Source organism: Chaetodon trifascialis, chromosome 2 (genome assembly GCF_039877785.1).
Source record: "Chaetodon trifascialis isolate fChaTrf1 chromosome 2, fChaTrf1.hap1, whole genome shotgun sequence".
NCBI classification, from domain to species: domain Eukaryota; kingdom Metazoa; phylum Chordata; class Actinopteri; order Chaetodontiformes; family Chaetodontidae; genus Chaetodon; species Chaetodon trifascialis.
This window is the reverse complement of record NC_092057.1, coordinates 23,184,500-23,208,113: the sequence shown is the minus strand read 5'-3', so window position 1 is coordinate 23,208,113 and position 23,614 is coordinate 23,184,500. Positions and strand designations below refer to the sequence as shown.

The window sequence follows — 23,614 nt, the reverse complement described above, 5'->3', positions numbered from 1 at the left end:
ATGGAAGCAAGGAATACAAATACTGAGCTGATGATCACCAGTAATAAAGAAAACCCTCCTGATTTTTGTGGAACATGTACTCAAATACTGTACTTAAGTACAATTTTGAGGTACTTTTACTTCACTTGAGTAATTCCATGTTATGCTACTTTATACTTCTTTGCGACATTTCAGACAAAAATATTATGCTCTGTATTCCACCATTGTTTGACAGTTGTAGTTGACATGTTAGTCATGAAAGAAAACACCTAACAGTGTACGAATGAATGTAAACAAGAAACATATCAAATTCCCCCAAAACAAAACGAACCACATAATTAGCCTTTTCTACTTCTCTCGGTCTTTGCTTTCTTTGTTTTGCAGCTTTTGTAATATATCTGCCAAAGCTTGTGGAAAACTCCAATCATGCATAGTGAGTGCAGGTATGTTAGGTAGACAGGCAGGTGGGCCATCCAGTCTCTGCATTCAGCCTGAATGGAACAACTGGACGGGCCTGCAGCAGCCACAGACACCAGCATTTGATTCACAGATTGCTGTTGGGACATAAAGAGAATTTCAATGAGTGTAACAAATTCTAAAATACATCATCTACTCTAGTTTTAACACAAAATGTAATCAACAAGGACATTATGATGTATGCTGAAATGGACCCTTCTGCATAATGAGTACTATTACTTTTAATCTTAAATCTTTGCTCAAGCAAAACTTAAACTCAAGTAAAAGATGTGAGTACTTCTTCCATCACAGCCTTTTGGATGTGCTTGTGCCTGTGGCGTCTCTGGAGTGAGTAACATAAAACTGGGAAATATTCCAATAAAAAATTGCAAAACAGTAACTTTGATGCATGTGGCTTCAGCTGAATCTCTAGCACGCTCAAGAGCCTACGTTCACAGCAAAGTTGTGAGTTGGTGGAAGTTTGGAGGCACACAGACTGCAGACCAGGGCATCTGGCATGGCAGCAGAGCTATAGACAGATTGGACTCAATTAAAAAAAAAAATCCTGTTAAACTGTGGCATTACAGTAGTACAGGCCCTAACTACTTCCATCTGTCTCCAGTCCAACTCTCTGAGTATGACTCATCGCCTTACTGACCAAAACTAGTGTGGGAAACTTACTGACGAAGAGGAGAGGAGAGAAAAGAAGAGAACCTTTGAAACTCTTTGAACCCACCACACACACAGACACCTTAGCACACAGTATGTTACAGCTAAAGGCAACATCTCTCACACAATGAGGCTCCACAACCGGACAATTAGTCCTGGAAAAAGCTAATTAGATCCATGTGTTGTGTTTTCTCCCCGGAATCTATGCTGTGCCTCCACCTCCACAAATGTGATATAATAAATACATTCCAGTGAAAGCTGTGTGTGCAAGGACAGTCCATGTCTATTCATATGACAGCTGTGACAGAATATTTCATTTTCCAAAGACCATGTTATTTTTTGAAGATTTAATGGGAGCAGAAATTCCAGGCATTCCTGGCAAAGTATGATCCGTTTATGATCTTCTCTGGAAACACGCCGTCTGTCCTCAGTCATTTCAAAGCTGTTGTTGGACTGAAGAGAGACGCTGCATGACTCCTCTGTTGATTTGTCTCTCTCTTTGTTCTTTCAGTCCAAACAACTTTCTGGCTGTGATTATAGCAAAAAAAAAAAAAGGGGGGGGGGGGCAACAGAGGCAAGAAAAAAGCAGTATGAGCGACTTTCTTTCGCTCATACATGCAGCACATGCACTGACATAAGTGCTGATGAGTTTTTCAGTCCCAGCCTCAGCGCTCACCCTCTGTCTCATTTGTCTTTGTCTACATTTACTTTCTTACTTCCACGCCTTGCCTGTTGCTCCTTCACACCTCTCATTCTCCTTTTTTTTCCTCAAAAGGAAGATGAGTCTCCACAGACTCTTTTTATGGGCTCTAGCCCTCAAGCCGTGAAGGTACAACATAAATTCAGCGCACGCAGACCGTGCAGAGGACGCCGTGCTCTTTCTTCTTCTTATCTCTGGGTGTGAATGTGGCTGACATAAAATTCCCAGGCGAGGGAGTTGTTTAATATTGCAGTATATCTAAATATTCTCTGGGCTCTCAGGCGTTGAGTGAGTTGTAACATTAGATATCCAAGCCTTCAGGTGAATTCAACCAACCCACTCTGGTTTATTTTGTTATAGTTCTATTTTTTAATAATCCACATTTAATGACATTCAAGAGACCACAGGCAGGAAGGCCTTTAACGGCTGACTTATAGTATCTATTATAGTGTATTATTTTAGCTATATTTTAAGCAGCTGTAATCATTGTTTTGGTTTTCTGGCCCACAACTTCAGTGTTTTGGTTCACTCTCACTGATCTTACAGCAGCGTCATTTTCAGCAACAGCAGCTAGCCTGCTGCTACCTGCCCAGCACCAAACAGCAGACGGACACAGTCAGCGACTAGCCGGTGAACACAGTCGAGCATCTAGAGGCTAAAAAACAGATATTCCCTCAGGAGCTGGTGGAGACCAAAACAGAACTAAAAGGAGAAGAGTGCTTACTTTTTGCTCTAACTGCTGTATGTGTCAAAAGGAAAGTGTATCTTACGGCAGAAGAAGCTAGCCTGGCTCTCTTCAAGGTCTAAAGCTGACAATATGATTTATCTCATCTATTTGATTATGATACAAATCCTGTTTTACATGAATTTACATGCTGTAGGCCGAAATAACTACTAACAACCAGCGGCAGACTTCCTGGAGACTTATAAACAAAAATAAGTAATGTAACATAAAACCAAAGATGGTCACTTTTACTTCTCTGTTTGTGTGAAGTTCAGCATGTTAAGTAGTGAGCTTGGAAGGTGTTGGTAGATAGATTTGTTTTTTACTTTGGAGAGAGTCAGGCCAGCTGTTTCTGCCTGCTGCCATGCTAGGCTAGGCTAACTGTCTGTGAGTGCAGCTCAATGCCCAGCGCCTGCACATGAGGGTGGTATCAATCTTCTTCGTCTAACTCTTGGCAAGTAAGCGAATAAGATTCAAACTATTCCTTTTAGATTAAAGTATTTGTCATACTCTGAGCAAACCTGTTGAGCTAAACTCTTTCAAAACAGAGACAGAAGCCAGTGCTTTGCTGTGGTTTTACACAAATTCCTCAGATTTGGATGGCCTCATATACACCCTGTTGAGGAAATGAGACAAACATGCACACAGACACACACACACACACACACACACACACACACACACACACACACACACACACACACACACACACACACACACACACACACACACACACACACACACACAGTCACAGTCACAGTCACACAGTAAAGTGAGGCCAGAAATTCTTTTGTCAGGACTCCAGTGATGGCTGAATCCTGTGAGCCTTTCCTCTGTCTCTCAACTCCCTCTTTCTGGCAGAGTGCTGACTCATACTTTTTACTCTCAACCCTCCACCCTCCCCCTGCTCTCCCTCTAGCTCTCTCTCTCTCTCTCTCTCTCTCTCTCTCTCTCTCTCTCTCTCTCTCTCTCTCTTTCACTCTTCTCTCTTTCTTTTCCCGTTCTCTCCCTCTCCCTCTCCCTCTCCCTCTCCCTCTCCCTCTCCCTCTCCCCCTTCTCTCTTTCTTTTCCCTTCTCTCTCTCCCTCTCCCATCCCCCTCTCTCCCTCCTCTATGTCTCTCTTTCTTTATAAATCCAGTCTGCAGCCTTTTCCCTCAGCTGCTTTTTTTTCTTACTGAGGCATTTCTTGGGATTTTGAATTATTCAGCTGCAATTCCTCTTGTGACCTCTGCTGCATGCATGTGTGTGTGTGTGTGTGTGCTCACATTTATAGGCAATATTACTTTAAGTGTGTGTGTTGGCTGAATTCATATATTTTGTGTTAATGTGTGTGGCCAGTTTTAGACACCCTCCTGCCTGTGCAGTTTATTTACTGTTTGAAGAAACAGAGTCATTGCCTCTTGCTGGAGCTGTATAGCTGGCTAAGTCTCTCCATGAGAATAATGCCTGCTGTGCCAAAGATTGAAGCCTTGTATTCTGTGGTTAAAGTTTGGCACACACACGGACAGCAGCATTTCACTGTGGATGGAAAAGGTTCAACTTGTCCTGTTCGTTTTACTGACAGAATAGGAGTATTTATGTGTTTATTCTGACACTCTCTGCTGCAGTTTCACCACTATCACAGATGGTGGTGGTCATATACCTGGTTTGCAAGAAGTGGCAAAAACAATGCATCTTCTTTTGGGATGCAGCATCCAGAAGTGTCTTTTCCACATTTAAAAAGGACTTTAAAGGGAGACGTCTGCAGCACACATTTGTGAAAATAAACAACAAGCCAGCCAAGGGAAGCAGGAACTGTAATCTTGGATAGCTGCAAAGTGGAGAACCTTATGTTCTCTGATGGCCTGTGTGGGTGCCATGATTGTCCTACCTAAAAACAAGAAGCTCCACACTGGTTTGCAAAGACAATATGAATCCAAAATAGGCCCAGACAAATTCTGCCAATTTCCATTTTACAGAAACAAATACATTGTTTATTAAGTTTATGACAACACATGTCTTCCTCCCACCAGTGGCAGAATTACACAATGGATGGCTGTTTGGTCCATCAGTCACTCTGTCTGTTTCCTATCAGGGGATTTCATGTCAACAGTTCAGTCAAGAGCAGGACATCTAATACCGGCCAGACGGAGGCAAACAAGACCAATTCATTCCAGTTAGAAATACCTAATTCATTCCTCAAGGAGCAATTTGAGGGAAATGAGTCTGCAAGCACAAGTACACACAAACAATTTGTGTTCTGATGGTATAATTGTCATGGCCCAGGCTCCAGGTTTTCCCCTGCCCTGGTGTTTCCAGTGTTTGCGTCACTCTCTCTGTCCGTCTGTGCTTGTCATGTCTGAGCGTGGCGATCCTCCTGTACACCTGTGACCCATCCACTCCTCCTGATTGCATCAGCCAGCACACCTGAGCCTCATCATGTCATGAGCGTGCAGTATTTAAACCCTGGCTCTCCTCTCATTTGTTGCCAGATCGTTTAGTTTGTCAGTGTGGTTCAAATGCAAAGGCCAAGCCTTAAGGTTTGTCAGTGTTAGTGCTCCTCATTGTTTCTTGAACCCTGTCTTATTTTGTGTTTGCCTGTGCCTCAGGTTTATATCCTCCTCGTACAGCTTCCAGCAGTCTGTTCTGCAGCTGACAACCCAGCTCTCTGTGTCTGCTTAGTGTCGCCATAAACTGTGGATCAGCTCTCCAAATCCTCTTCTTCATCTTTTGTAATAAAACTGCACTGAACTGCAAACACTGCCTGTCTGAGCTCTGCTATTGGGTCCTATATTTAGTCTCACATAGCAACATCTTTAGAGCTGAGGTTAACAACGCCTTGTAATCAAATCAGTTCTGATCTTTTTGACACAGGGATGTAAACAAATACATGAGAAAGATAAAATGCTTTCAATAAAAGAGGAAGAAAACATTGTCAAGTGCGCAGCAGAGGGGCTGCTGAGCCTTTTTCCACTATGACATCTGTATTTCCACTTAATCTCACTCTGTCATCATACTTACAAATATGCGATCTCTTGATGATCAGAACAGCAGCAGCGAGCAAGCAAAAACTTTGCTGCACAACATGCAAATGAAGAGAAAACATATTAAAAAGCAGCTAACTGTAAAAAATCAAAGCAGATTAATTGCAAAAGCCACCTGCAAAGCTTCACTGCCAAATACAAGCTCCCATGTTTCCATCTTAGTTCACTCAGGTTAGCCAGATATTACTCATGTTATCATCAATAGCGTGACAAAGGTGCCCCTCGCCTTTGTAGCATTACACACTTGTACGCACTCATTCCCTCCGTCAGGCTCCCACACTGTTGGCACGTGACTGAGCGGCAGATCGGCAGAGGCAGGGAAGAGAGAGCGACAGAGAGCATGGATGAAAGTGAGTCTATGTGTGTGTCTGGACATGTGAGTGTCTGTGTGAGTTAGTGTTTGTGTGCAGAGCATTTGCTCTGTAGCTCACAGGGCTAAGACCTATTTATACACCCAGACTCCCACGCTCGAGAAACACTCGCCCGTGACATTTGTTTCCATTCTTTCTCTACCTCACATCATCTTCTCATCCCTCCTCTTTCATCACATCTGTTATTCGTTTCTCATTACCATCATCACTATCATCCCTCGACAGGTATTACACTAAAGAGGTATCACCTCGGCAAAATGCCTTGCTTTCAGGTCTTTCAAGTGTAGAATTGAAGTGAATAGAGCAGACAGATCCGGGTCACCGCTGTCAAAAGGGTGTGATCCTCTCCTCTCAGTCACTAAGAACCTTTAGTCATACTAGAAAGCTGTGCCACAGGATGTAGACTGTGGAGGTTGCATTCAAGTGTGAATTTTGGTTTAAAATAGACACCAAGGCTCAGGCTGGCTAAGGTTGACTTGTGTGCATTCTGTTGATGGAGAGATTGAAGAACAGATGGTTGCATGGGCTGTTGGACAGAGACTAAAGTCATTTTCCAGCTCAAAGGGAAAGGAATGGAGGTGAAGCTAAGGTTATCGGAGAGCTCCATATTGTGTTGCCCACCGTGGGAATGATGATGTTATGTAATGGCACACACACTCGAAGTGTATACACAGAGTCATAGAGCCAGGGGCGGTGGCTTCGGGGGAAGTCTGATGGACCTCTCGCCTGCTAACGGGACTTCTTAAGTGCTTCTGCCATCAGCATTCTGTTGCTTGTATAACAGCCTCTCCAGCACTGGGAACCCAGAGGAAACATGTGATCACTGAGAGGGTTCCTTCTGGCTGAGGGGTGATTTCTCATTCCCTCTCTTCCTCTTTTTCTCCCTCCTTTTCTGCCTCTCTTTCTCCTTCTTAGCAACAAAGAGGTTTTTCCTTCGTGGCAAAAGAAGCATTAAGTTAACATGCTCAGTTTTCTTTGGGGGGAATAGAATGGTGCAGCCTATTAGGTGTATTACTACATATACTGATAAATGTGATCTTCTCAGAACCTGATAATGATTGAATATAAATGGGACCATTGGGGACAGCAGGGATAAACAACATCTGGTGAGCTGAAGGAAGAACAGCAGTGCAGCCCACCTTCATGCCCATAGACAAACAAACTGTATATCATGTGTACATACTGAGAGAAAAGCTGCCCACGCATTCGCACACACTCGCTCTCTCACGCATGCTTGCAGAGGTGATAACTATGGAAGTTCTAAAATGCCTCACTAACAACAAATCAAATAAATAAATAAAGCAAAACACATCGTTCGATGAAGCTGTCCTCCCAAGAAGAATGACAGCATCAGCTCCATTTCAGGATGCGTCTCATAACAACACGTGTTTGTGCTCCAGCAGTTGTGGTAATTATGACATGAGCAAGGGAAGAAGTCAGGTGACACTGATATAGAGCAACAAAGTCCACAGAGTCCATGAAACAGACTTATTTTTCAGCCATTTCTATGTGTCTGTTATGAGGGCGTGGAAAAACAACATGCCATTTGATTTGGAGCACTTTGTTTTTAATTATGACAGAAATTCCCCATGCAACATTATAATGATATAAGAACGCAGATAAAAAATGAAAGAGGTGTTCTGCTAATAATAAACAGAGAACTGTCGTTAGCTTTCACGATGAGAGCTCTTTCACTGTTAAGATTGAAACACATTGTCCATGGTAAAATGTAAAACAATCAACTGTCCAATCAGAACTTAGGGGCACGATCGTCTGGCGTGACAATTTGATGTTACAATGAAACAATGAAATAATTCACATGTTTGTCATTGTCATTGACAGTAAATGCACACATAGAAAGGAAATGCATAAAACATTGTGTATTGTATTTCATTGTATTCCTTCCTTTGCTAGGTGGGCATTTTAAATCTTCCATATAGAGAACACACACACACACACACACACACACACGCAGATACACACAAAAAAATCTTTTCATTATCATTTTGACCAGCTTGTTTAAGTGATGGATTTTATGTTTTTTATCATTCTTCTTCTTATTATTATTATTATTATTTTTATTAGGAAAAGCCATCACCACTGTTTAAAAAATGTATAGAAACAACTGAGCATCTGAAATAGACCACAGCTGCCTGTAAAACGTTCTGTAAGCAGGAGCACGCAATCAACCCTTCCTGCACTCCTCCTTCCTCCCCCTTTAATTTTCTTTTCAGCCTGGGGTTCCAGCCTTCCTCTCATAATTCATTTGCTCTCTCCCCTTTCTCCAAACTGCACTTTTAATGTAAATTATGGCCAACACTGGTATTTCCAAGACCTGTATTTTGATGAACACTCTATGGCTAATGCTTTCTTACAGGCATTTGAGGGGAGATCAACACAAATCAGCGCTGAAGAAGTTCAAAGAGTTATGAAGCCACCAGAGATTTGGTGTTGCTATGGAGATGAGTAATTCTCTCCGAGTATGTTCGCACGCGCGCGCGCGCGCGCGCGTGTGTGTGTGTGTCTATGTGTTCGTGCATCACCTATGTTTTTTTTTTTTTTAGTGGAGGGGCTAAATCTGTCACTGTGGTCACAGCTAAATTGTACCTATATGTTCACGTTGATCCTCTGGAAGGTATCTAAAGTAAATCAAGTTTCATTTATTTACAGTTCTACAACACAGGGTTTGTATATACATATATCTGTCACACACATTCCACCAATTAATAACACTTTTTAAATATTAAGCAGTGCCACACAGACAAAAATACAATCTCTTTTTTTTTGGGGGGGGGGGGGGGGGGGGGAGTGGAATTTTTGTGCAAACACCATGCCATTCCCATCTTTGATATTAACTCCTGCATGCATGAATATTGTTCAAGCGTCACATGAGCCAGCGATCGACTGCACGTGCGGGGCGCACGGCATCGCCAGCGAGAGAGGAGGTGCTGGATAGTGCGCATGATCGAGAGTAAACACAGAGCAGTTGGCAACCAGAAGTCATCACTTCCATAGCTTCTCACTTCGGACTGCAGGAGGGTAATTACTGGAGAGATGAAAAGAACACTAATGTAATCACCGGGCAGCTTGAGCAGCTAGTGGGTTTAAAAAGTAGCTCATGCCATTGATTGACGCTGACAGGAGGCTTGTTTGGGCATTTCAGCACTGGACAGCTCTCCCCGCGTGTAACGTGCTCACAAGCGCGCTCCTGGCGTGTGCGCCGGAGAAATGACCCTCGGTCACAGCTGATGGGGGGCACGAACAGGGAGCATGGCGCACTGTCTCCACCATCCTCCCCACAACTGCTGGTAACGCCGAGACTCGAGAGATGAGCATTCCGGAGTTCCTACTGGAAGTGTCCATCGTGGTGATAGCTGTTGTCTCGTTGTTAACAAACTTGTCAGTGCTGCTATGTTTCACCCAGAGCGCCGAGTTAAGATCACACGTGCCAGGCATCTTCATCCTAAACCTCTCCTTCTCCAACATCCTGCTCACTGTCGTCAACATGCCCGCCACGTTTCTCGGGGTGGCCGAAAGCGCAAAGCCCTTCGGCGACTTGTTCTGTCAAGCTGTCAGTTTCGCCGAGACTTTTCTCACCACCAACGCGATGCTGAGCATGGCCGCGCTCAGCATGGACAGGTGGATCGCGGTGGTGTTTCCCCTGAGTTACTCCAGCAAGATGCGCTATAGGGACGCTTTACTGATCGTGGCGTACTCCTGGCTGCAGTCTCTCACCTTCTCTCTGACCCAGCTGCTGATGGACTGGGGAGGTTACAGCCACACGTACGCCTCGTGCACCGTTCACCTGGACGGGGAGCAGAGGTCGCAGCTGGCCGCCTATGCGACCTTCACGGCGCTGTTCCACTGCAGCAGCTTTGCGCTCTGCCTCCTCGTCCTGTGCTTCGCCTACCTGAAAGTTCTGCGAGTGGCCAGGTCCCACTGCAAGCGGATAGATGTCATCACAGTGCAGACTCTGCTTCTGCTGGTTGATATTCACCCCAGGTAAAGTACACTGGAAATGAAACTTTGAGGCTGTTAAAGCTTTAAGATATTTTCTGGTTGCAATTTTACTTGTTTCAATGGAGGAAATTCTTGGCGTATTTCATTTTTTGGTGTTTTGTAATGCAAGTTATTTGGATTGTTAACATATTAGCTGCCATGTAAGACTTGAATTAATGTGTGCATCTGTCTGTCAGTGTGAAGGAGAGGTGTCTGGCTGAACAGAAGAAGAGGAGGCAGCGTGCCACTAAAAAGATCTGCGTCTTCATCGGCTCCTTCATCCTCTGCTTTTCACCCTATGTTATAACAAGGTACCAGCCTGCTTTCTAGTCTCTTTTCTATCACAGGCTTTTTATGGCAGTTGGTTAACTTCCCGCAGGACCTGTCTGTCCTCAGATGCTTCCACAATAATAGCCCTGAAGGAAACAGTGTAGCATTTGCTGTGCTGATATGATGGGTCTATATTGACCGTGTCCTTTTTGTGGATGTGACTGTTTTACTGAAGCACAGAGACTCGACACAATACCCTGAACTCACCACCTGAGTGGACTTGTTCATATGCCTGCATCTGTAGCCTTATCACAATTACAAGTAATATGCTAAAATGTATGAGATTCATTTAAAAATATAGGACAGCTAATAAAGGTTGCTAATACACGGACATAATGGTCTCTGGAACCCCCTTTACACCGTTAAACTTCTACTCAAGTGTTTATTATCATAATCATGAGAAAGTAAGTCAGAATTATGAAACGGTATCACATAATTGTGGATTACTGATCTCAGAATCATGACATAATAATTAATTAGTTATGAAATACTGGAGGGGGTCTTTTGTTGATTTGTGCATGAGAGTAATGGGCTTCCATAGTTTGGGCCAACTGAAGTGACTTCTGTTTGCAATCCTCCTGCAGGTTGGTGGAGTTGTTGCCCTCTGTGCACATCCCCCGGTACTGGGGCATCGCTGCCAAATGTCTGTCCTATGCCAAGACGTCCAGCGACCCCTTCGTCTACTGTCTGCTGCGGCACCAGTACAGAAAGGTCCTGGTTAGCATCATCAGCCGGGTTCTGAGAAAGGATCAGTACTTGCTGTCTGCCCACAGCATGAGCAGCACACTGGACACCGCAGATGACAACTGTATTGCCAGAATTACCTGAGCTTGATGTGCAAATATTTGAATGGTTTCAACACCTGGAGCCCATCTGCACAAAGGTCACAGGTCAGGGGCAGCCCTGCAGATGGAAGGGACTTAGTGTCTTGTTCAAGGAGGGGTGGACCACAGTACTCTTTAAGGTGCAGTGTTGTCCACTGGGAGAACTGTGAAGGACACAGAAAGATGTGTACTGACCTCTGATGTGTGCCAAAGGCCTTTTCAGACGCTTCAGACTGCTGTGTCCACAGTGCTCGTCAGGGTGCCTGCTGAGACATTGTCGAGGAGACGCCACAGGAAACACACGGCACTATGTTTACTGCTATCATAAATGTAAATGTGTGGTTGAAGTAACCTTGAATTTGTTTGTAAGTAGTCGTCGAGTTTCAGTGAAGAAACTGGAAAATGTTCATTCTGCTGACTGTTTCAAAGCTAATGTTGAAGTTTGTGTTAATGATGGACAACACAGAAAAAATAAGCCTGAGGACGTGTTAAAGAATAAACTCCACTGCCAGAGACACACTGTGAGTCCATCATAAGAGTGGAAAATCAATGCAGTCTGCAAACACTGTGATACTGTAGGTCATTTAGAATATAGACATGTTGCAGTAGTGGTTCCCAACTTTTTTGTTATGTGACTTCTAATTACAGGAGCTGTCATCCCTTCAAACAACAGAGATTTTCCCTTTGCAGATTTGTCTCATTTGAACGTTGTCTGAAGGGGAAAGTATTTCTTATTCATCTGGTGATCCCGTGATAATATCGGTAATATAGGATCCCAACTCCTAGTGGGAACTGCTGCTATGCATACATGATATTTCCTCTGTTAAACTAATAATAGATGATAATTACAAGAATCACACAGCCAAGTTTCTGATGCAGAGATCTACTCTTACACTGAACGAGCTCAGCAGCCCTATTATATTAAACAAAACAGGCATGAACTTCCCTCACTCCCACCCACACAAGCCACGTTTCTTCCTCATTTTCACACACACACACACACACACACACACACACACACACACACACACACACACACACACACACACACACACACACACACACACACACAGATACCTATCTATATAAATTGATCTCCCTCTACCACCAATTTTGTCTTATTTGTTTGTTTTCTGATTGCTCATACCTAATGATCACATAGCTCAGCTCGCACACACACAAACTTACATGTGTCACTTTTCAGGAAATTACACAGACTTACACTCGCTTCCTGGAGACTTACCTCTGATGAGAAGAGAGATGGGAGGTGACATGAGAAAATGAAGAGGGAAAGAAAGAGAGAGGACGTGCAGAGAGGAAGGTCTGAATCCAGAGAGATGCTCCCTGCCAGGAAAATAACTCTGGCTTCAGCCGGACTCAGAGGATCATCTACACTCAGTCAGCAGTCCAAACCTGACCACACACACACACACACACACACACACACACACACACACACACACACACACACACACACACACACACACACACACACACACACACATTACTTACCTAAAATTCACACTACAACCAGGAAGTCAAAGGAAGATCAATTTCTTTGAACAGTGCACTGTTCAGTGTGTCCAACATCAGCACTGGTCCCTGACCCAGCCTAAGCTCTTTAAGAAGAGGGGGAACATAGCAGACGGAAGTCAGGTGAGGTCTAGAGTATCTCAGCAGGATGAGAAACAGAGCTCACAGGGTCCCCAGCAAAGAATGGACATTGCAGAGAAAACTGGCATGCTATAGATGATTTGAAAAACACACAACAACAAGTCCACGAGCTGTAGCTGGACGCACTTCACACTTACCTCGATCGTTTTCAGAGGTCACACTCTGGGGTAAAATGAGCGACGTCAAAATTTCAGACAAAGTTTTCCGAACAAACACCTCAAATGTGCGTGCTGATACAGAGTGAGTGTGTCTTTAGGGTGTAAATATACTTATGCATTAGAATGTAATGATGCACTTCCAGTGTGACATGTCAAAGAGCACAGAACATTCTATTCACATCCTATTCTACAAACACACTATTTATTTATTTATTTATTTATTTATTTATTTATTTATTTATTTATTTATTTATTTATCCATCCATCCATTATCTATACCGCCTATCCCTTTCGGGGTTGCGGGGGGCTGGAGCCTATCCCAGCTACAATGGGCGAGAGGCGGGGTACACCCTGAACCGGTTGCCAGCCGATTGCAGGGCCTTATTTATTTATTTATTTATTTATTTATTTATTTATTTATTTATTTATTTATTTATTTATTTATTTGTCCAAGATGAGATCTTATGACTCCAGTTCATCCTGTGTGGAGTGTGTGATCTATATCCTATATCCTACCATAGTCATGCACTCTTTGGCCCCTGCATAAAGTCCCAGCCTGATAGACACTTTGTGTTTTAAAGTGCATGTCTGTGTTTTTGTACATACAGAGCATTGTTTATTGTCACCGAAGCATAAAATAGCTTTCAAAGTTTCTTCAGACTCACAGTCCCACAACAGTCATTTTGCATCTTGACTCTTTAGGTCTCAACTGTGAAACAGGATTGGGAGGGTTCATCAGAGGTTTTATTCAGTCAGGCTAAACACAGCAAGCAGGGGAGATGTCAGTCTGCTCCGATGGCTCATGGTTGCTCACTTTGTTTTTCTTCTGACAATTATTGAAAGTTTTTATTTGCAGTGAGCTGCTCTGCCTGCACTCAGTACCTTGGCTTACACACACACACACACACACACACACACACACACACACGCAGCTCTGTGCAGTGAAATATGATCACCGCTCGCTCGTAACGCACAGCAGTGACCCATAATCCTGGCGCGCACTTTTTTCGGTTCAGGGATGCTCCGCGCAGACAAAGGAAGGAGGTTTCCGTGCCGTGGGTGGTAATTATCATCCAGTCCAGAAAAGTTGCAGCTTCAAACACACACTGCCACATCACACAGCGCCGTTGTCAAGCAGCTTCAACATGCATTTCGGACTTTCGGTGCTCTTTCTCTTCTTTACGAAAAGTTGTTGGTGCGCCCCTCAGCAGACTTGTCATCCCGGAGACGAGTTTTTGGGTAAGGTCACTTCATCTTCTAACCAGTGGTTTGTAGAAATGTGCGTACTGTACGACACCAAAACTACAGTGCTCGGTGGCTGACGTGTGATGCGTACGAAACAGAAGTAGAGGCCTATTGAATGAACAATATGGCCGATTTAAGATTAGAAATTGATACTTCTGACGCTAGTAATCAACAAAAAAACAGCTGATAGAGCTGAGGATCAGATTCATGACCGGATACAGCACTAATTAAGATATTAGCAGGGAATGTGCCGTAATTGAAATGCTGTACTTGAAGACATTGTTAAAGTAGATATTCTCCAGTCTCTCTCTGCTTACACAGTTAAATTCTGTAGTACTTCTATAACATCCCTTCATGCAATTCTGAGTATGACTTCATGTTGCAGACACATTGTCACCTGCTGTTTTTTTAAAACTACATCTGCCTTGTCATAAACAGTAATAAAGCAGAGTCCCTGTTTGGCTCCTCCAGTGCTTTTGACGATGTCGCCCCCTACCGTTTTATTTGTTACTCACTAATATTTTCATGCCCTAATGTGCTTAGTTTGACATTTGTTCTCTTGCAGGAAGATGCAGCAACAACGCGTTTGAAGAAAAACGTAGGTGGCAAATTAATGTCTCCTTGTGCAATTAAGGACCTTACACTTGTGGATTTTAAAGGCCAGGTTTGATATTCCAGGTACAGAAAGTGATCAGAGCTGTGCCGTTAGATGAGTTTTCATGGCCTTCGTGACCTTCAGGGCTGGAGAGCCAAACTATCTGAAATACCAAGTGCCACAGTGAGATTCAACAGGCCTCTTAACAGATAGCCAGTCTCTGAGAAAACATGAGCTGCAGTACTGAAATATGCAAAGGATGATTTATGGAGCTTCGAAAAACTGTGCTTTTCCATTTTGAAACACCAGGTGCTACAGCAGCCAAGTGCAGTGCCTATAGATTACAGTGCCTCTGGACTCCTCTTAAAGATGTGATGGATAACAGACTTTTCAGCTTAAGCCATGAAAATACTGAACTATGTTGAGTCCAAAAAATGTTCTTGATCTCACAGTAAACTTATAACAATCGAAGCAAGTTTTGTTTTACTCACTGATAAAGTAACACATGCCTTTTCAATGTTTTATTTAGCAGCTTTCTCTGCCTTCTCTTTCCCACAGCGACCTGCACGGAGCTGAACCTGGGCTACTGTAATGATATGGAATACTCCAGGTGGGTCGCAGATGTTGGTGCCAATGTGGGTGAGGCAATCACTGCCAGATACAAACTTTACTCACACAGTCAATGCTGTTACTCTTTTGATTTCAGTTTTCTTTCAAATTCTTCCCAGCTGATTGTGGTTGTCATGTTTAACAACTGTTTAACTGCCGCTCCAGAACCATATTCCCTAACATCCTTGGCCACCGCAGTCGCTTCGAGGCAGAGTCAGGACCAGAGTACCTCCTCCTGAGCGTCATCCATGGCCTGCTCAATGGGGAGTGCTCCCCAGAGATACGACTCGTAGGCTGCTCGGTGCTCGCCTCGCCCTGCCAGAATGACAAGATGATCAAACCCTGCCGCAGCACATGCGATGCGCTGAGGAAGGACTGTGCGCATGCCTTTGAGGCCATCGAAATGGCCTGGCCCTACTTCCTAGATTGTGACCGCTTCTTTGCCAGTGACGAGGAGGGCTGTGTTGACCCCCTGGCAGGGCTGAAAGGTATAGGTCACACTGTTGTGTTGTACTGTTTCTTACCAAGTGCCCTCAGAAACCAACACATCATCCTTATCTCCTTCCCTAAATCCTGGTATCCCTCCTCCAGCCAGACAGGAGCTAGCAATGTCCAGCCTCTCTCCTGAAGAACCCAGCACCATCATCCAGTTCACCTACACCTCCAATGCCCAGATGTACAGCTTACTAAAGAGAACAGCAGCCAAGTGCTCCCATATCTCTAATGTCTACAGCATCGGACGCAGCACAGAAGGCAGGGACCTCCTGGTTATTGAGTTCACCAACAACCCAGGGCAACACGAGCTATGTGAGTAAGGAGGCGCAGCGTAAATGAGTTGTGTGATGATGTTAGGATTGTGATTCATGTAATCTTCTGCTTGTGCTCTTATTAGGTTTATTCAGTTTTTTTCTGTTGTGTGACAAATTTCCTGTGTGAAACAAAAACAAAACAAGCTGTAAACACAACATTGACATAAAATCACCTTATAATGTTGATATCGTGAACTACAGTAGATATCAGTTGCTTATTTACACTTTCACTGAGCAACATTAGCATTAATTTGTTGTCATGTTTACGGAGACCTGGCACATGTAAGTCCAATATCTACTCTCCTTTGAGCTCTTTTCTGGTCTCTTTAGCTCCCTTTGGTACTACGCTGGTGTAATGGAGAAGTGAAGCCAAAACAATGAGCTGAAAGATGCTATGAACCTCAGTAGAGCCAAGAGGAACTGCAGGCAGCTGATAATTCTCCGCGGGTCCGTCACTCCTGGCTCCTTCCACATTATACATAGTCATTCATACTTAATGCCACCTTTTATCACTCTGCTTAGAGACCCAGAATTTCTTCGGTCACCCCTGAAATGATGCGTTGTTACACTTTTAATTAGCCAGCGCTGTGCGGAGTAGTCAGTCCACTTAAAACATTAAAATTATTTGTGCAGGTTGAGGCTGTGATCTAATAGGACAAAAGTAAAACACAAGATGTTAGCATGCAAGATAACAAACAGGGACAGCTTATGCACTATGTTGTTCTCATAGTGATGAACATTCAGAGAATTATCACCTGCCTGCAGATGTCCCTGGTGCTACTGAGCATTTTAGTATCATTCAGCTTGCTGTTTAGATAGAAGTTAACTGTTTTGGCTCTGTCTTTCCACTCTCCTCAGCCTGGTGTCCAGCTGCAGTGGGCAATGCAAAGTTAGCAACTAGCTGGAAAACAAAGTGAATTAAGCTATAAAGAGCCAACTATTTCCCTCAGAAGATGATGGACCAACGCAGGGCTTAAGAGAAGAGTGGATATGGCACTTAAATTCATTAGGTGGACACAAACACAACTCCAAATGAAAGCTAATGTTGCTATGTGTCTGCTAGATATCCAAAAGTAAATAAGTAAATATTGTGCTTAAAGCTTGTTCTGCTGCCTCAAGAAATCCACTAATGCAGATTTAACCATGTTTGCTTCTGTCTATGAACCTTAGTGGAGCCAGAGATCAAGCTGGTGGGCAACATGCATGGCAACGAGGTGCTGGGCCGCCAGCTGCTCATCTACCTGGCCCAGTACCTGTGTTCAGAGTACATTCTGGGGAACCCACGAATTCAGACTCTCATCAACACCACCCGCATCCATATTCTAGCCTCCATGAATCCAGATGGTTATGAGTTGGCCGCCTCAGAGGTAGAGGATAGCAATGATCCGGAGCTCAGCAACCAGGAAGTAAATAATGTTAACAGGAAAAAGACAAACCGCCATTATCCGTTCTCAACCTCCTGTCTCTCAGTCTCTTCATCTTGAGGTCTGGAGGTGGAGGCATGAGGTGCTCTGCTGAGGGAGTTGGAGCATTGCTAATGCAGAAGATTTAATGATGTTTGTGGGTTGTGAAATTGGACACCATGGAGCAACATTATGAGAGTGCTGTGCGTTTTGTGAACAAAGAGGCTGTAACTTTTAATGTATTGACAAAAAGACCACATTTTGCTTTTGCAGAAGGATAAAGTACTCTTGTTTGTGGCATTAGGACAGATAGAAAGCCATTTAATCAAGAAGACAAGCAGTAATAAATCAGTGATTATGGGAAGCTGTAGGTATATTTACTGTAACTACTGTTATGTCTCAGTCCTGGTTGAGCTGCTAAATTGGATGTGAGAAATTAGAGTATTCAAGCCTTCCACCTCCTACCTGTCACCCTTTTTTTTTTTTTTTTTACTAATCACAGAATTCAACACTAATCAATCAACTGATCTTGTTTAGCCACTTCTACATTGGCATGTCTTGAGCCTTTTTATTCACAGTATAACAACACAGTCACAATGTGTATTTATTCTCATGTCTCAGTCACTGTACTTCTAACAAACACTGCATGCACAAATGCTGTAGACTGACCATGTGAATGTCGTGCAGGTCACATTGTGAGGTCCACCATGAAGATCATCATTGTCCATGTATGTAATGTGCTATCTGAAATTTACTCCATAGTCTAATACTATACGCAGCTGTACTCTAAGAGTACTCTGTACTCTACATTTTAAATGCATGGGTTTTAGTCTGTCAGACTGTCTGCCATTCACCTCTACATACATGTTTGAGACATTAATGAAAGTGTGCAGCATATTGTACCTTTTATTAATATGATCACATTTCCAATTTATTATGTAGGTCAAACTTCTTTCATTTATCCACATTATGTATATTGCATGTATTACAGTAAGTTTTCATTTATACTCAGTGTATCAAAGAGTAAAGTGAAACCTCAAGCTGTTCCCATATTTGTACAGTATATGGCAACATATACCTATATGTTTGCATAATCCAAAGATCCATTTTGAATTGTTTGGATGGATAGATCATGGATTGAATGCATTTGCAGCTCACCTCCAGTATTAATGAAAAATGGTCTCTTCTTGTGATTCCATTTGCCACTTTTTCTCATGACGGATATATGGTCTTGTCTACAAGTTAACAACAGAATTAACGAAGACAGTCTAACATGTTCCTTCTTGTCCTTATGACTAATATTCATATAATTTGCCCAATATCTTCTGCACATGATCGCTGCTCCTACTAATGTCTACACATCATCATCTTACCCATCATTGCTGTCATCAGCCTAAACTGATGTCACACTTTCTAACACTGTTTAATACTCCGAGCTGTTTGAACCTAAATGTTTCAGGGACACTTGTTAAACGGTTGGACCAATGGTCGCACCAACGCTCAGAATATTGACCTGAACCGCAATTTTCCGGACCTCACCTCCGTTTTCTACCGGAACCGCCGCAGCAGGCACTACCGCATTGACCACATCCCAATTCCTGACGCCTACTGGTTTGGCAAGGTAAGGGGATAGATTTTATCAATCAGATTAATGGAGAATTATCCTCATTAGATACAGTGTTTCAGCCTGAATACCAAAACAATCCAATCCTACCTTTGGGCTGTAGGTGGCACCAGAGACCTATGCAGTGATGAAGTGGCTCAGGTCACTACCTTTCGTTCAGTCTGCCAGCCTCCATGGCGGGGAGCTGGTGATCTCCTATCCCTTTGACTTCTCCAGAGATGTGCATGAGGAGAGGATGTTCTCACCCACCCCAGATGAGCAGGTAGAGAGGAGGGTGGACTTATGGATAGACATATTAACGGTTGCTGAAAAGGTTTGGTGTAACGTTGCAGCTGGACTGTCATATTCCCTGTCTCACCATACATTAACCTCAGTAATCTCTCCATGCTCAGGTCTTCAAGCAGCTGGCTCGTACCTATGCGGACGCTCATGAAACCATGTCAAACAATGACACAGACAGGTGTGGGGCCTCCTTTTACCGTACCAGGGGCATCATCAATGGCGCATTGTGGTACAGTTTTGCTGGTGGTGAGATACAACACTTACAAACTATCCATCATTTTTTTCTGCACCTCATATTGCTTGTGAGGGACTCTTTATGTACACGTCTCTGTTGCAGGTATGTCAGACTTCAACTACTTGCATACTAATTGTCTGGAGATCACCGTGGAGCTCGGCTGTGACAAATTCCCCTCAGAGGTCGAGCTTTACCCAGAATGGAAGCGAAATAAGGAGGCTCTGCTCAGTTTTATGGAGTCTGTAAGTGCGAGAAAGGCTTCCTAACCTGACAAAGGAATGATTCAGCTGATAGTGGAAGGATGATCATCGGTGAAAGTGTGAAATAATAGCCCGGTAGAACACTAGTAGCAAGCAGGATGTAAAGACAAGAAAGGACAGAAAGGATGAAAGCAGTGTTAATAATACGTGTGTGCCTATAGCATATACACAAACAACATAAGCACTGGAGGAAAAGGCAGAGAAGGAGATAACATGGCTCTCTGTTGTGCTCCCTGTGTCTGAACAGGTCCATCGAGGGATAAAGGGAGTCGTTAAAGACCTTGATGGAAATGGGATAAAAGGTGCAACTATCTCCGTCAGGGGAATTAGGAAAGATGTCACCACAGGTAAATACAATGTGACATGGTTACATGTTTTCCAATGGGTAAAACTTTGATACTAGTTTTTCTTCAGGAACTTGGTGTTATGGTGTAGCTGTGAGGCATCTTTGCAAAGTAAACCTCGGATATTAAACACTTTTAGCCTTGCTAGGAGAGTGGCTCTCGGGATGGCAAGGTCTGTGAATCAGTCCACCATCACCTCATTAGTCCTGAACTATCTAAAACTACTTGATAGATTATGGTGGAACTTTGTACAGGTATTCATGATCCCCAAATGATGAGTCCCAATAACTTTGATGATCTTGTGATATTTTAACTATTGGATGGATTGCCGTGCAGTTTGGTAAACACATTCATGTCCCCTACAGGATGAATTGTAATTAATTTGATGATCCCTTAACTTTTGCTAAACCAATGATGCTAACATTGGCCCATCAGCATGCTAACATTGGCATTTAGCTCATTTAGCTGTGGACAAATTCAGCCTCACAGAGCTGCTAGCGAGGCTTTCTCTCATCTGTTCCTTTTACTGTGCTCTTCTTTAATTACCTTTCTTCTTTCTTTCATTTGTATGATCCCCTCTGTGACACGTTGACTGTATTACCCTGTTCTCTTACTACTCTTCCTCCTCTTCCCCTCCTTCTAGCTGACGATGGAGACTACTGGCGCCTGCTAAACCCTGGTACTCACATCCTGACAGCCACAGCCAAGGGTTTCTCCAGGGTCAGCAAGAGGATTTATCTGCCTCACAACATGAACAAGGCCGGACGTGTTGACTTTGTCTTGGAGAAGGTTGGATCTTTGTCTTCATTGCCCTTTTTAGCCAGTGTTATTCAAATATCCTTTTTTAATCTTACTTTTTACTGGTGCATGGATTAGTTTTAGTTTAGGTTTATTTCAATACAATTATTTATTATTTCAGGACCAAATTTAGCTACTACCCTTTTCCATCTGCGGTCCCTGGGAATCTCAATGCTAACACAACTAATGCAGTTGGTACAAAAACAACTTCAAAATACTATAAATAAATAAATATTAAATGTAATCATAGATCCAAACATCCATAAGTAATTACACCCAACACTGTGCAATAAATATAGATAATAATTTCCACCAACCCCTCTCCCCCTTTCCACAATTTCCAGCAGGAGCTTGTTATGAAAAGGGAGATTGTGCAGAGCTTCTTTTAGGGACTGGCATTCATTATCCCTCTTCTTCATCTCCATCCTTTCCCTTGTCCTGCATCCAGGTTCCCGTGGAGCCCAATATCGATGACCACCTCTTCCCCACAGTAGACACGTGGGATCGATTTGACCCCTACAATCAGTTTGAGCGCTTCAGCGAGCCAGATGTAGGTGAGGGAGGGATAGAGCGGCAGGAGAAACCATGGTGGTGGAACTACTTCTCCCAGTCTGGCATCTCACCTCCAAACTGGCTTCTGCGAAATGTCTAGACGTGTTACAGGACAGTAAAGATCCCAGCTTATTGCAAGCCTGGTGATGGGCAGTGCCAGGTCCAGTCCCACCCAGTGCTGTCAGAGGCATCTATGTGGCGGGGGCCGTGACACTGAAATCAACAGTACCTACATGGATTTCAATGCTTCCTGGAAGGATGTGAATCAGATTTTTTTCCCAGCAGGTGACAAATTCAGTTGTGGCCTTTACGCAGACTTTTGGCCAATATTGCTTTGAAGCTGCATTTAACTTGTTTTAAGTAAAAACTGAACCACTCAATTATGGATACCTCAATGATCCAAGAGTTTCATGTTCAAAAATAATGGTATGCATTTATTTGAATGTTGTGATTACAGATTACAATTTCACATGTGCTGGCAGCTGCATAAAATGTCTTTTTTGGACACAAAAATTGAGTTGGGTACAACTTTCATTCAGACTTGATAGATTTTTTTTTTCCTTTTTAAACATTCCACAGGTGATTTTCCTGTATGTATTAGCCACAGTTTATGCATTATACTAGGCTTGAGTGCTACAGTCTGCAGTGCCACAAAATGTTCTGGACCTATAACAGCATTTTGTATTGAGCACCACATTTAAGCTTAGATTATCATCAGTACTGTGCCAGTTGTGAACAGTAGATATTACTGCTTTGTTTGTTTTTCACAAGCATGAAAAATACACATTAAATATTTGTGGCATAGCTTCTTCCTTTGTGTTAAATTTAAAAATTGTTAAGTGATATTTAGATTTTCAAATACGCCCTACTTGTTTGACACCTTTCGGCTTTAGAGGCGGTTGCAGCCTTCGGTCACCAGAGGGCGCCAGAGAACACATAATGACAGACTGTATGCCAACTTTAATGAAGTCGGCAACATCGGTTTAATTCAGGTGATAAAGGGCGTTTGTACTAATTCATGAATTCGTATATTTCTTCAAAACCGCATTGAATCTTTTTTGACACACGCCAGCTGCGAGAGATGGTTTAATTTATTGATTTTACTGGTTTAAAGGTTGAAGTATAGTTCTCAGAAGTCATCTTTAAGGAAGAATTTGTCATGGTCAAACAGCGGCGGCTATCTTGCGGACGTACATGTTTCTCTTCATTAATTGGGCTCCACCTGTGGCGACTGCGGTGCTGTATCCTTGCGCCGTCACAGTAAGGCAGGTGCGTTTGATTTGTTGTCATTGTCACCTCTTTCCTCGAGTTGACAGTGGAGTTGTTTGTTCAATAAGCTCCGCAGGGGGAAAAAAAGTTGACATTAAATGAATGTTACTAGATAGTCGGCACACATGAACATTTCAACAGGACGAGATGAACTGACAGTAGGCCTTGTCACCGAGTTTAGCTTTTGTGTGAGGACAGTCGACGCACCATGCTAGCTCTCTGCCTGACATGCAGCTGACACACGCCTCTCCTCAGCTCTCAGTCTGTGAAGGTAGGCTACCTGATGGACTAAACGTTATCTTATTGAGAGCATTGGCAGGACGGCCTCAGGGTCACCTGCTGGGCCTCCCAGCTCCGGAAAACCACACATGCAGCTACCAGTTTGACACGAGGTGATGTTTGAGAGAAGTTATGGCGGTGGGCTTAGTCGTAGCATTTATGCGGGAATACACTCAGTATTTACCATTTGTGTTATATTTTGACCAAGCCACTTGCTGTATATACCTGCCTGTCAACTTATTTCTCACAGCAGACATTTAGTGAGAGAGCTCAGGTGACACCAGTGAGGGCTCAGTTCCCTTTCGGTGTACCTCTAAGGTCTAGCAAAAAATAAATAAATAAATAAATAAATAAATAAATAAATAAAATAACATAAATAAAAGATAGCGTCATCTAATTGTTA

The 23,614-nt window shown here is 43.2% G+C and overlaps 2 protein-coding genes across 2 annotated transcripts; both read left to right on the top strand.

Annotated features, from left to right (window-relative positions):
- The first annotated feature begins 8,801 nt into the window (after positions 1 to 8,801).
- gpr78a (G protein-coupled receptor 78a) lies at positions 8,802 to 11,591 on the top strand. Its single transcript, XM_070978540.1, has 3 exons — positions 8,802 to 9,924; positions 10,119 to 10,232; positions 10,836 to 11,591. Exons 1-3 carry the CDS (start codon positions 9,251 to 9,253, stop codon positions 11,077 to 11,079), a joined length of 1,032 nt encoding a protein of 343 aa, XP_070834641.1. The 5' UTR covers positions 8,802 to 9,250; the 3' UTR covers positions 11,080 to 11,591.
- A 2,365-nt stretch (positions 11,592 to 13,956) lies between these two features.
- Positions 13,957 to 21,867, top strand: cpz (carboxypeptidase Z). Its single transcript, XM_070978525.1, has 13 exons — positions 13,957 to 14,146; positions 14,718 to 14,750; positions 15,306 to 15,357; positions 15,522 to 15,844; positions 15,948 to 16,163; positions 17,336 to 17,571; positions 19,028 to 19,189; positions 19,296 to 19,454; positions 19,585 to 19,720; positions 19,812 to 19,951; positions 20,217 to 20,316; positions 20,957 to 21,102; positions 21,560 to 21,867. Exons 1-13 carry the CDS (start codon positions 14,053 to 14,055, stop codon positions 21,761 to 21,763), a joined length of 2,001 nt encoding a protein of 666 aa, XP_070834626.1. The 5' UTR covers positions 13,957 to 14,052; the 3' UTR covers positions 21,764 to 21,867.
- The last annotated feature ends 1,747 nt before the right edge of the window (positions 21,868 to 23,614 follow it).

Bases quoted from the DNA above. Each gene is read 5' to 3' on its own strand.
- gpr78a (XM_070978540.1), top strand. From the start codon at position 9,251: ATGAGCATTCCGGAGTTCCTACTGGAAGTGTCCATCGTGGTGATAGCT. The intron at 9,925-10,118 runs GTAAAGTACACT...TCTGTCTGTCAG, and splicing joins CTGGTTGATATTCACCCCAG to TGTGAAGGAGAGGTGTCTGG. The intron at 10,233-10,835 runs GTACCAGCCTGC...ATCCTCCTGCAG, and splicing joins TCACCCTATGTTATAACAAG to GTTGGTGGAGTTGTTGCCCT.
- cpz (XM_070978525.1), top strand. From the start codon at position 14,053: ATGCATTTCGGACTTTCGGTGCTCTTTCTCTTCTTTACGAAAAGTTGT. The intron at 15,358-15,521 runs GTGGGTCGCAGA...CTGCCGCTCCAG, and splicing joins AATGATATGGAATACTCCAG to AACCATATTCCCTAACATCC. The intron at 21,103-21,559 runs GTTGGATCTTTG...TCCTGCATCCAG, and splicing joins TTGACTTTGTCTTGGAGAAG to GTTCCCGTGGAGCCCAATAT.